Genomic DNA, 13,168 nt, shown 5'->3' on the forward strand with positions numbered 1-13,168 from the left:
GATGCTGAGCTAGCACATGTTGCTAAATCTGAGCTGGCAGTGCAATTGCAGTAATTCTCAGAGCAGTTTACCCAATGCTTATTCTGATAATAAGGCAGAAGGAGGGGGGCTGCTAGGCATAGGAAATCTAAAACTGCTGCTGCTGTATTTCATAGGATAGGGCAGAAGATAAGATTAATCATTTTGTCTGCATACCTGTTTTACTGCAGGCCATTAAAACTACCAGTTATTCTACCAGTGCTGAGTCTAGTACACTGAATATGTGTTTTATTCAGTCAGGCCACCTCTTCTATTAAAAAACAGCAGGTCTGGAACCGGCCCTTGCGTATCTTTTTTGACAACAAAATCCTGATGTGCACCTTTGTGTTTATAAGAGCTATTTCATGTTACATCAAAATTGAAAGGCCCAGAAATATGCTTCAATGCTTTGTTGTCTTCCTTTTTGCCTTTTTTTTTTCTTTTTTCTGTGCCCAGCACAAACTACCATAATACTGTGAAAATGAAGGTTAGTTTGATTTTGTTTTCTTCTTGTTCCAAACAGCAAATAATGCAGTGACAGATGTTATGGTCACCAGCCAAAACCTTGTGCTGTGATTAGCTATTATTAGCATGTCTCTAATCCCCAAGGGATTAAGTGGTCACCTAAGCATGGCTTCAAGTGTCACCTATGTCTCACATGGACACAAACTAATCTGTTTTGTTGGAAACAGATGAAGTGATAAGAGTTTTGAAGCCCTTCTAATTTACAGAAAATACTGCAGTTCATTCTTTCTCAAATCCACATGTCAGGCTGGAAAAGCACACTCCTGAAATTGGATTCAATGTCAGGTGAAAGTCCTTTGAAAATCTAGGGGCATCTAGCCATCAAAAAGCAGTTTAAGAAGTTACTTTTCATGTCATTCTTTAAATGGTTAAGCATTTTAAAGAAATTAAGTGGGCTTCCTGTTAATATCCCTTTCACTTCTAAATGAAGTAAATGCTGTTAGTGAAGAAGACACAAGTACAAGAAGCCTGTGCCAGGGGAGCTGAAGGTAGACAGCACATTGTGTGTAAAGGCCATAGTTAATGAGCTGCACCTGAATTAACAGAGCTGGTTATCTTCACACTCAGTGCTGGAGGCCACCAGCCCTGTGCAATTCTTTCAAAGACCCTGCTCATCCCTGGAGCATGGTAGTTATGGTAAGCAGACAGTTGTAGCTGAAGGATTAGTTCAGCAAATGGCTGTTTGGCATCCTCCTAGAAAACTGGGCCAGTGGATCCAGGCAGAATCAAGTAGATCCACATTTTTTCAGGACACAAAGCAGCTGGTACCTCATTGCAACACTTGGGTGTGTGCCATCTCCCCGCACCTCCAGGTCTTGATCTTAGTGTCCCTGGGTAGACTCAGCCAAAATGCTCAGGGTGAAGAAAGGGCTGTTGTACATAACACTGGCCAGCTCCAAAGTGCTCTGCCTGCCCCAAAGAAAGCCACCTTTTAAAGACCCAAGAACACGGGGTGTGATGATGTGGCCCCACCACAGCTGGGGAGGGCATGGAGACTGCACCCAGCCCCTCCATCAGGCAGAGGGAGACATACTGTGGCTCTTGCTCCTGGACACCCCCAGCCTGGGACAGGTGCACTCACTTTCTCGTCCCAGTTACCAGCAGGTCACGCCCCTGTGAGCTTGCCTGGGTTGCCTTTGAAGCCATGCAGATGGTGTGAACAAGGTGCACTCCGTCCCTTCACCAGACTTGTGTGTGTAATATGCCACCGCCTCCCTCAAAAGCATAGGTGGAAGCTGCACGGAGGTCAAATCAAAGTTTCCTCTGGCAGCAGGCAACGACTGTCTTTCCCAGATAGTGGGCACCCCTAAACAAGCTGCCTGGAAAGCAACACAGTTCACACCAGCTATGGGGCAAGGTTGCATGCTTCCATTCAGAAATTTCTGGGCAAGTGGCTCTGCAGCAAGCCCAACACACCCAGAAGGCTTTAGCCTTACACTGAATATCCATATAGTCACATCAGCACCAGGATGTTCAGGAGTCCCTCGACTTACTCTGTAGGATCTATAGAGTCATCCCTAGTGTGTTTGTCCAAGGGTTCCCAGCACCCAGCAGCTCAGTGGAAGAAGTAACTGCTAGTGTTGGCAACTCCTAGGTGACTGTCTGAAGTCTTAAATCATAGAACCATAGAATGGTTTGAGTTGGAAGGGACCTTAAAAATCATATAGTTCCAACCCCCTGCCATGGGCAGGGACACTTTCCACTACATCAGGTTACACAAAGCCCCGTCCAACCTGGCCTTGAACACTGCCAGGGAGGGGGCAGCCACAGCTTCTCTCGGCAAACTGTTCCAGTGCCTCACCACCCTCACAGTGAAGAATTTCTTCCTTATGCCTAAGCTAAATCTACCCTCTTTCAGTTTAAAACTGTTACTCCTTGTACTATCACTACACTCCCTGATAAAGAGCCTCTCCCCATCTTTCCTGTAGTAAGTTTAAGTACTGGAGGGCCATTATAAGGTCTCCCTGAAGCCCTCTCTTCTCTAGGCTGAACATCTCTCCCAATCTGTCCTCATAAGGGAAGTGCTCCAGGTGATCATGTCCATAGACCACCTCTGGACCTGCTTGAGCAGGTCCATGTCCTTATTTCAGGGGCCCCAGAGCTGGACACAGTTCTCCAGGTGGGGTCTTCTAGAGCTGAGTAGACTGGGAGAATCGCCTCCCTCGATCTGCTAGCCACAGTTCTCTTGGTGCAGCCCAGGATATGGCTGGCTGCGAGCACACATTGCTTGCTCATAGCCAGTTTTCCATCCATCAACACCTCCAAGTCCTTCTCCAGAGGGCTGCTCTCAATCTATTCATTGCCCAGCCTGTATTTGTGGTTGGGATCACTTTGACACATGTGCAGGACCTTGCACTTGATTCTGTTGAACTTCATGAGGTTTGCACAGTCCCACCTCTCAAGCCTGTCCAGGTCCCTCTGGATGGCACATCCCTTCCCTCCAGTGTGTTGACCGCACCACACAGCTGGGTGTCATCAGTGAGCTTGCTGGGGGTGCACTCAAACCCACCGTCCATGTCTCTAACAAAGATGTTAAACAGCACCAGTCCCAATACCAGCCACTGAGGAATGCCGCTTGTCACTGCTCACTTGGACATCAAGCCATTGACCACAACTCTTTGAGTGTGACCACTGAGCCAATTCCTCATCCAGTGAGTGGTCCATCCTTCAAATCCATGTCTCTCCAATTTAGAGACAAGGATGTAATACAGGACACTGTCAAATTCTTTGCACAAGTCCACATACATGTCATCAATTGCTCTTCCCTTACCAGTGCTGTAACCCTGTTGTAGAAGGCCACCAAATTTGTCAGGCATGATTTTCCCTTAGTGAAGCCATGCTGGCTGTCACCAATCACCTCCTTATTTTCCATGTGCCCTAACATATTTTCCAGGAGGTTCTGCTCCCTGACCTTGCTGGGCATAGAGGTGAGACTGGCTGGCCTGTAGTTCCCTGAGATTTTTTTATTTCCCTTTTTAAAATTGGGGGTTATGTTTCCCCTTTTCCAGTCAGCAGGAACCTCACCAGACTGTCACATCTTCTCAAACACAGTGGATAGTGGCTTAGCCACTTCATCTGCCAGTTCTCTCAGGACCCACAGATGCATCTCATCAGATGCCATAGACTTTTGCACCTGCAAGTTCCTTAGATGGACTCAAACCTGATCTCCTGCAGTGGCAGGTCTTCCTTCTTCCAGTCCTTGCCTTTACCTTCTGCATCTTGGGCAGTGTGGCTGGTGTGCTTGCCAGTGAAGAATGAGGCAAAAAAGTCATTGACTCAACCTTCTCCACATCCCAGGTGACCAAGTCTCCCATTCACTTCCAGGGAGGGCCCACATTTTTCCTTTTGTCACTGACATACCTGTAAAAGCTTTTTGTTGCACCTGATATCCCCGGTCAGATTTAATTTTAGCAGGGTTTTGGCCCGCCTAACCTGATCCCTGGCTACCTGGACAGTTTCTCTGTATTCCTCCCAGGCTACCTGTCCTTGCTTCTACCCTCTGTAGGCTTCCTTTTTATGTATGAGCTTGTCCATAAGCTACTTGTTCATCTATGCAGGCCTCCTGGTGGTTTTACCTGACTTCCTCTTTGTTGCAATGCATCGCTCGCTCCTGAGCTTGGAGGAGGAGGTGATCCTTGAATTCCAACCAGCTTTCTTGGGCCCCTCTTCCCTGATGAGCCTGAGTAGAAAGAGGACATGCACAGCCTTTGCCGTTGGGGAAATTCTTTGGACATTTGGTGAAATTCTAAGAATGGCAGGCAGTTTGCTTCCAAAAATGTTTTTATGGACATTTCTGCCTTCTAAACTTTTCATGCTTTATTGCATCCCCATGGAAGACTTCTAGGAAGCACACCTTGGGAAGGGGAGAGCTGTAGCATTTTATGTAACTGGGAATGATGACAAGATGAGCTGGGAAGAAAGTGTATAAATATATTCCAGTGCACAGGAGAACTAGAAACTCCAAGATTTTGATGTGAACATGAATGCAAAATCTTTATTTTTGCACTTTTTTTTTTTTCTCCCAGTAGATAATGTATAACATCTTCCTACTCTTGCAAGGATCACCTTAATTTGATGATGCAGATATTGGAAGAGCTAATCAGGTATCTTCTCCCTGCAAGTTGTCAAATATGAACATGTGCCTGTGCAGATGACTATGTATAGTCCATGAGTTTCTCTGGTTAATGCTCTGTGCTTATTCTCCTAACACGTGTTAGAAACAGAAAGACTTCTATGGGACAAAGGTGTAGTACAATCACATCAGCAGACTTACTAGCTTTCTGGTCAGCTTTTTCCATTATGTAAAAGCTGTGTTTGTATTAGTATAGCAGTCAGACCCACCAGTGTGAGGATTACAGTTGGTTTTTACATAATGGATTATCCAAGATTAAGTGTTTTATTCAGGCACACGAGAAAAAATAACCAATTAGTGACTTTGCAGATACATTATTTAAAGGCAGCTGGAGGGCAACTGACACAAAACTCTCCCACTGACGGAAGCCCAAAGACTGAAGCAGAGTAGTCTCAGAGATCTTCAACATCTTTACCCGAACAGGTAGGTGTCTCTTTGGCAGAGGTGGGTCAGATTAGCATCTCTTGCAGCCGGGAAGTGCAGCTTGCATGGCAGAAGATGGGAACAGAGTAACTGCTAAGGTGTTTCGTTATAAACTCAGCTTGGATGCTGCAGGCCAACTTTCAGGTAATAGTGTTCTATCTTGGCATCAAGAACAGGTATTCAGGGTCATACACTCTGAAAGAATGTATATGCAGGTTCTCTCTTTCCAAAGTGTGAGAAAAAAATATGCTGGGATGCAGATGAGCTGGGATACTGGAGGAGACAAATAAAGCCATGGCCACATTGTGGCTATGTTGCAATGGCAAATCAAGGCTCTAGAAACTGAATGTTATCTGTCATGTTTGTAAATGGAATGGTCTGAGGGCAGACAATACCAAGATACATTTTGCCATTAGAGTAGGCAGCTAGTAAGAGCCTGTTTCAGTGATGAGGGCTGGTTATAAAAAACACAGCTCTGCTGGCTTGAAAGCAAAGTGGACACTCACCATCAAATAATTAGAAACAACACCCTTAGAGCCAACAGTCCTTTACCTGAGCTCATCAGAATGTTATTCTTTTTGTGAAAACAAAAATTTTTTTAAAAATTCAAACTTTTATCAGTTCTTACCAACCTTATCCAGAATCTGGCTTGATTTATAATGTAAAAATGCTACTGACAAGCAAAATACTCTTGCAAGTAATTGCCATTGATGCTCAGTTTTGTCTGGATTTAGGCACCACGATGACCCAGTGGTTTCTCAGTGGAGGGGTTGGTAGCCTACTCAGAACAGAAGGAAACTAGTTTTAAGATGAAGGGAATGTATCTGTAGGCACAGCACTAGCTACCCATATTTACTGCATAAAATAAAACCCCACGTTTGCTTTTGTCTTGCAGAATGAAATACGCACAGTATATTTTCCTGGCCTCAATCTTCGCCAGGGTTGAATACAGCCTAGCTCAGACCTGTGCAGTGGAGTCTTTCTCTGTGAAAGAGAATTTTGATCCAAAAAGGGTAATTATGATTACTTCAACAGTATATGTAAAGAAGCTTCATATATGAACTGTTTTTCCAGGTTATGGGTTGTGTTAATCTTAAAGGGGTTCCTTAGGTTCCTCACCAAAAAGTTAGCTCTTTTTGTATGCTGTCTCTCAGACACTTATGACGTTTGTTTTTCTCACTACTGTTTAACCTCTGAGCGCTATGGTAACACAGGCCTTGAAAGTCAGGGATGTTATTCTGTTAGACATCATCTTCTGTCAGATCGAAGCTCAGTACAGATCTCAACTTTAAGTGTTTCCATGAATTAAACAATTTATAACCCCATCAGAGAGAAAGCCCAAACATATGCCCTTGGGGATTTGCACCCATCAATGGCCATTCTTGGGAGTCAGCAAACTGAAAGATAATCTAGTTGGGTGTCCTGAACACAGACTTACTCTTGTTTAATCTGCCTGCCTCTGAGGAGGAAATCAGGGCTAACTTGGTGTTGACAAGGTCCAGACAGGTGTGCCAGTACCTATTTTGACCGTTCCTCAGCAAACATCACTTCCAGCTGCAGCTGGGGTGGGGCCAGTGCTTCCTCTATACAAGCTTGGCTTTGTTGGAAACAAACCCATGTCTGGGGATAACTTTGTGAACATACCAGTTTTAAAAAGTTTTTCTTAGGCTCCTGTATTTGGGAATTATAAACTCGGCTTCAGGCTAAAGCATGTAACTTGCCAAACAAATCTCATTACCTTCACTGAAGAATCAAATTTAACACAGTTAAGTTCACTTTCATTATTTCTACTAATAATGTTAACTTCTGAGGGCTTCCTCTCTGTCAGTAACCTATTTAGACCTTATATTCATTTTACTAGATATTGCTCATATCAGGGACTCCTTTTTTCCTAGAAATTTTCATCCCCTTAATCTCATTTCTTTTCCCTCTGCTGCTAACCTCTGAAACACATTTTTTCCTCTTCATAGCACAGAGTGATCACTTTCTGCTTCTCTGGGTAGAGCCTTTTCACCATCAGAGGTCAACTGTGGCCCCTGGCAGTCATAAGATTGTCTTCAGCCAGCTTCCTAAGGTCCTTGTGGCTGCATTGTGGTATCACTGATGATATCTTTCATGGAAAAGCAGGGGCCTGAATGGGCACAGGGGAGAAATGGACGACTCCCAGCAGGCATCTCAGGATGGGAGAAGCTTTCAGTGCGGGGTCACTGTGGCAGGAATGTTTCACATGACAATGAGTACATGCACACAGAAGTACAGAGTTGCCAGATCCACCCTCCTGGCACAGAGGCAAGCGTTCCTCATGTGGTGTAGCAGGACCTGTGTGCTACATACCCACCCAAACTTAGCCTTCATATGCCAGGCAGTGGTCAGTTAGAAGGGCACTATGTTTACAAAAACGCTTTTGTGTTAATCTTGCCATGGTGATTAATCCAGGTATTAATATTCTTTCATGTTAGTATGCAGGGAAATGGTATGCTCTGGCCAAGAAGGATCCAGAAGGCCTTTTCCTTCAGGATAACATCTCTGCTGAGTACACAGTGGAGGAAGATGGCACAATGACAGCATCTTCCAAAGGTCGAGTGAAGCTTTTTGGGTGAGTTCTCTTGACTTTCATCTCTAGCTGTCACCATGAGGTACTGGAGTAGGGGGACATGGATGGTGGTCTATCCTGAGCGCACAGCACAACGAGGTTTTCTTCATCAAAAAAGAGAAACTCAATCAAGGTAATATATTAGAAGCCAGCCATTAGACACTTTTGAGTCCTGGGTCACTTCTCAGCCTGGCTCTAGACTGGGTCATCACAAACTACTGCATGAAGTCAATTATAAAGTCAAATCTTGAATAATGGAGCAGTTAGGTAAATGAATTACAACCAGGTGAGAGGAGCTAGTGAAGCATGTGTGGCTGTGAGGGCAGGACAGGTCTCATTTCACTGAGAGGTTCAGGGGAAGGAGTGTAAGTGAGCATTATTACATCATCACACATCCAACACAGTGTTGGATGCACTTCTGGGGAAAACACATGGTTAACTCTTGAATGCCATTGTGATGCCTGAATAGACAGGTGGAAGGAAGCTTGAATTTTGCCTACTGGTCATGGTTACCATAAAGAATTACAGCATGTAAAGAGATTAAATAGCATTCTGCGTGTAGAAAAAAAAAAATATCTGTAGCTTCCAGTAGGCTAGCACTAGTTCTGTTGTGCATTAACTACCAAAATTTGCCTGACTGCATGAACAGTAGAGCAGGTGGCTATGAACATTATAAGTCTTAACAGCACAGCACTCCGGGATATTTTGGAATGGGGCAAATAAAGCTTTGTAGGCATGCCATGCAGTGTGGGTGGGAAGATTCCTGAAAGGACTCTTCAAATACCAAGTGGGGTCTCAAGGCTGCTGGGAACCCATTTCTGCAATGGCAGGGTAAAGGAGAAGCTTGTGCGAGGAAGGGAACGAAGACCCCTCCACTGTTTCACAAATCCAGGTAATGCTTGACAAACTGTGCTAAGATGCAGGTAGTATTCAAAGCAAACAGATGCCAACCAGAGAAGGGCATTAGAAGAAATGAACGATAAAGATAGATAGGCTGTTCAGGCACCTACAGAGTTCTTGCCTGTCACTAGTTTGGACAGCAGAGTGGCTGTTATTATTTCCACCCTTTCACAGACGTCCCTGTGCCAATAGAGCTAGGAAGGGTTAGAGAGAGGACAGCCAACAGTCTGCCTCCACCTGGGGACACAGCAAAGGAGTCAGAATGAACCTGAATGCAGGTCAGCTCACTCTACAAACTGCTAGCAGGGAGCCAAGAAAGGTTGTCCATCATTCTGCTTGGTGACTGTCTGCTTGTACAGAAACGGGCTGTAAAAAGCCTGCTGAGCTGCAGGAGGGTCAGTGCCCTGCCCCAGCTGCAGTGCAGTATAACAGCAGAGGCAGGAACTAGACAGCAGCTGTCAGTGATGGGGGGGGAATGTCACAGATTTGCATTATTTAATGACAAACAGTGAATTTGCATTAAGAAAGGACATGCCCACTCCTGAGGCAGCTGTGGTGAACCATAGTCTGGTTCTTGCCCAAGTCCTGAGTGAGGGACATCCATTTGAAGCTCACATGCTGCAGGATTTTACCTTCAGTCTCATGGATCTTGTTTCAGGTTCTGGGTGATCTGTGCTGATATGGCTGCTCAGTATACAGTACCTGACCCAACCACTCCAGCAAAAATGTACATGACCTACCAGGGCCTGGCCAGCTACCTCTCCAGTGGTGGTGAGTGAACTTCTCCAGCCCTCTGGTGCTGGTTGACAGCTTAACAGCTGCACAGATTTGTGTGTTTCAGTATATGAGCAGGAAAAACAACTGAGCTCATGTTGCTTCAGCTGGAGGCAAAGAATCATTTTTTGGAGGGACGTTTATCTGAGTACTGCTTTTTATATCCACAGAAGGGGCAGGATCCAGGGACTCCCCAGAGACTCCACCTATACACCATATATATTAACAGGGAGGATGCAGCTCAGAGGCAATTGGCCATACACGCAGATTTTGTACAGCCAAGTGGGGTGCAGAACCTAGGGAAACAATACTTCCTGGGCCCCACAGTGGGCATTATAAAGGTGCTGAGGGTCAGTTGTCCTTGTAGTCCTCATAAGAGGTGACATGTGGACCCACATCTGCACTTTATCAGCAAGGCACAATTCTCCTCAGACAGACACAGCTGGACTCAACAAAAGGAGCTGTTAACTGAAGTTCCCCTTGCAGAAACTGCTCATGCTGAACCTCAGTTATGCACCCAGCACACCTCATACTTTATGCCTGAGTATCCCATACCTGTGGGACTCCATCTGTGAAACCTGGGCAGGACTTGGCCTGCTGATGCATAAGAAAGAAGTACATTCACTTAGTACCGGCAGATAAGCCACACCAAAATGCATCTAGTTTAGCAAGGCTGGAAAACAGGAGGCATGTTTTGCCGAGGCTTCCTGTATAGGAGAAGTAATCTGTATGGCCAGAATTTAATCTGTATGTCCTGTCTCCCCCATGCTTGGGTGAGAAACATAAAGTGATTTTTTTGTCATTGGAAAGTCCTAATCCTCCTAATACTTTAAGATGAAGAAACTAAAGGTGAAAATGCACTGAACATCACAGGAAACAATGTGGTCTCAAGATGCCCTATGCTTGTCCCCCTATGCTTGTCTTCACTTCATGGTGTGGACATAAACTGGATGTGGGAGGCAACTTTAGATCCTTTGGGAAGCTCTCTCTGCCATGTGCTGCAGTGAGGTGTCTCCCTGTGGAATGACTAGGGGTCCACCTCTGCTCTGTTTTGCCCACAGTGACATGTGTTCTGATGTTTCAGGGGACAACTACTGGGTGATTGACACTGACTATGATAACTATGCCATTACCTATGCCTGCCGCAGTTTAAAGGAGGATGGCTCCTGTGATGATGGCTACTCCCTGATCTTCTCACGCAACCCCCGTGGCCTCCCCACAGCCATTCAGCGCATTGTGCGTCAGAAGCAGGAAGAAATTTGCATGTCTGGCCAGTTCCAGCCCGTACTTCAGTCAGGTACTTTGGGCTAATTAGCAAATTTACTGAAATGGCTGCTCTGGCAGCTTGTAAACTAGGGGACTGCATTTGCTGTAAATGTGACAGAACCATAGCAAACTAAGTTGTACTCTTTTAGCAACCTTTTTGTATATCATATTCAATAAGGAAATACCTTGTCTTGGCCACATGGATTACCACATCTTACCTTAGGTCTATGCACTGTCCTCCAGGAAAGGAAGAGAAGCAATCTCCAGGAAGGAGCACCCTCGCTCCTCTTAGCTCCATCATGATTTGTGTCCTGGGAGGTCTGAGTAGCAGAGATTAGCAGCTCTGAGCAGTGGTTCTGACCATGTCTGATGTCAGTGGGAGTCAGCAGTTGTGTCACATACATGTGAACTGGGCAAGTCTAAAGCCCATGTTGAGAGAGCTTTTTTTCTGGAGGCATGGGAGCTGATCTTCTAGTTCATGTGCTGCCTGTGAGATAGGCAAATAATTTTTTAGGGTTATGCTGGAGGCAGAAATTCCTCTTTGTTGGCAGCTGAGTGCCCACACCCTTCACATGCACTCTGCCTTGCCTGGAGATTGACCCTTTACTAAGCTGGGCCTGAGGGCCTAGACTGGGGGATTGCCATGGTAACACACGTGTTCTGCAGCGCTGCACAAGAAATGGGAGCTAAAACCTTCTGAATGGCACATCATTTTGTGAGCCAGTGCTCCACTAGAGAGCGGGTGCTGGCATCATCCAAGGTTATGGGACCGGTATGGGCAGCCCTGCCCCATGATCCTGCCTACTGTTTACTGTAGCAGAGGGAGGGGAGTTGGTTTGTGGACTCATGCCTAGGTGCTCACATAAACAGAAAACTCATGGGTGGCTGGAACTAACATAGGCTGTGCAAGTGTCAAAAGACACAGAGCAATGCAAACTGCCAGTTTCGCACCCTCCCATCCTAATCTTGTACTATGATTCAGAAGTACCCTTGGAAGGTTGTAGCTACAGCTTCACTGAAACTAAAAAGGCTGTTAAGGCACTTTGCAAATTTACTTACAAGGACTAAAATTTACTTCTCTTTCTTTCCAGGGGCCTGCTAAAACCACACTTCTGATCCTATACTTAAGCGCAGAAACCAGACCTGTTGGTGTTGAAATTGCCACTCAGCTAATAAAAAAATTAAATAGTATGGACTAGTGTGTTTTTCCTGAAAAACACATCAAAATGTTGGGGATTTTGTAAACTGTGCAATATAGTATTGATATTTGAATTTTCAAGGGAATACCTGACATGGCATTTGTCAATAAATTTTTAAAAAAAACCCCACGTCTGGAACTGCTTTTTGTTGAACAGCTGTCCTGTCAGGGAACAGGAAGAGCAGAGCTGCTTGCTGAGGAAAGGTAAGACAGCAGCCAAGGCTGGCCCCAGCACAGGCAAGCCAGTGTCCCTCCTGTGCACCAAGAAGGGGGAGCAGGGCAGGGGTGGTGACAGGGACAGGTCCACTGACAGGGCTGATTCTCAGACAAACACAAGATGAAAGGGCAGGTCTGGGGTTCACCTGAGAAGACCAGCCAGCAAGTGAGGGCAGCAAAGCACAGGACAGGACACAGGCACACCTGCGAGGCGGCTCCAGTCAGAAGCAGGACTGGAAAGTGGGTCAGAGGCAGAGCTACCTGCATCCAGGGTCCCAAGGGGCTGGGGCCTGGGCGAGCTGAAGAGGGTTTGTAGACCATGGGCAAGGGGTTTGCATATGGAGGTCCCAGGTGAGGCTATGCAAAGCAACAAAGGATTGTGGTGTCTGCTGGGCCCTAGCATACACAACATACCTCTCCCCCCAGTATTTCTATTTAAATTCTGAAGCTAAGAAATCGTCTTGAACAACAGCTCTGAGACGAAGCTGATAGTGTGATCCTTGCTGCCTGGTAATAGCTCATGGTTATTTCTGGTAACATCTGAACACTCAAAAGTCTGCATGGAGTATTTCTAACTAGCCCCTGAATCACAAATACAGTAAAGCAGATGTTCCTTTCAATAACACTGGGACATTGCTTTAAATAAGCAGTTACTTGCATTTCTAGTGGCATAAGCAGTAAATTACTCCCCACTGCCTTCATAATCCAGCCTCCAGTATCTGAGAGGCATAGAACTGAAAGATATAGAACTGACAGATTTTATGGCGAAGAATTTCATAGAGGCAACCAACAGAATAGTATCTAGACAACTCCATCTAGAAAAGAGGTAACCCAAGACAGCATTTTTGTCATGTATTTTCCACTGGTCTTAGTAAAATCACATTCACTTTGAATGTTTCCTATGAATAAAACTACCAGTCCAGAACACCCCAAGCTCCCTGCTGAACTCTGCAGTTTGTCAGAAACACAAATTTTTATAAGTCATGATTACAAAGCACAGAGGGAAGACCAAGCTGATCAGTCTCTGCTCCTGAGGGTTTCAAAAGGTATGTGGCACAAGGTTGACATTGAGTGAAGACCTTCAGAACACTATCATATAGAAGAGCTTCTGCAAGATGCCTGC

The 13,168-nt window shown here is 45.5% G+C and overlaps 1 protein-coding gene across 2 annotated transcripts; it reads left to right on the forward strand.

Annotated features, from left to right (window-relative positions):
• The first annotated feature begins 4,962 nt into the window (after window positions 1-4,962).
• Window positions 4,963-11,822, forward strand: LOC141973878 (purpurin). Of its 2 annotated transcripts, XM_074932850.1 has the most exons (6): window positions 4,963-5,098; window positions 5,994-6,111; window positions 7,558-7,694; window positions 9,250-9,362; window positions 10,450-10,662; window positions 11,723-11,822. In XM_074932850.1, exons 2-6 carry the CDS (start codon window positions 5,995-5,997, stop codon window positions 11,731-11,733), a joined length of 591 nt encoding a protein of 196 aa, XP_074788951.1. In that variant the 5' UTR covers window positions 4,963-5,098; window position 5,994; the 3' UTR covers window positions 11,734-11,822. The 2 variants fall into 2 exon arrangements, with proteins under 2 accessions (XP_074788951.1, XP_074788950.1); XM_074932849.1 differs by having other exon boundaries at window positions 10,450-11,822.
• The last annotated feature ends 1,346 nt before the right edge of the window (window positions 11,823-13,168 follow it).

This window comes from Athene noctua, chromosome Z (assembly GCF_965140245.1).
Source record: "Athene noctua chromosome Z, bAthNoc1.hap1.1, whole genome shotgun sequence".
NCBI classification, from domain to species: Eukaryota; Metazoa; Chordata; class Aves; order Strigiformes; family Strigidae; genus Athene; species Athene noctua.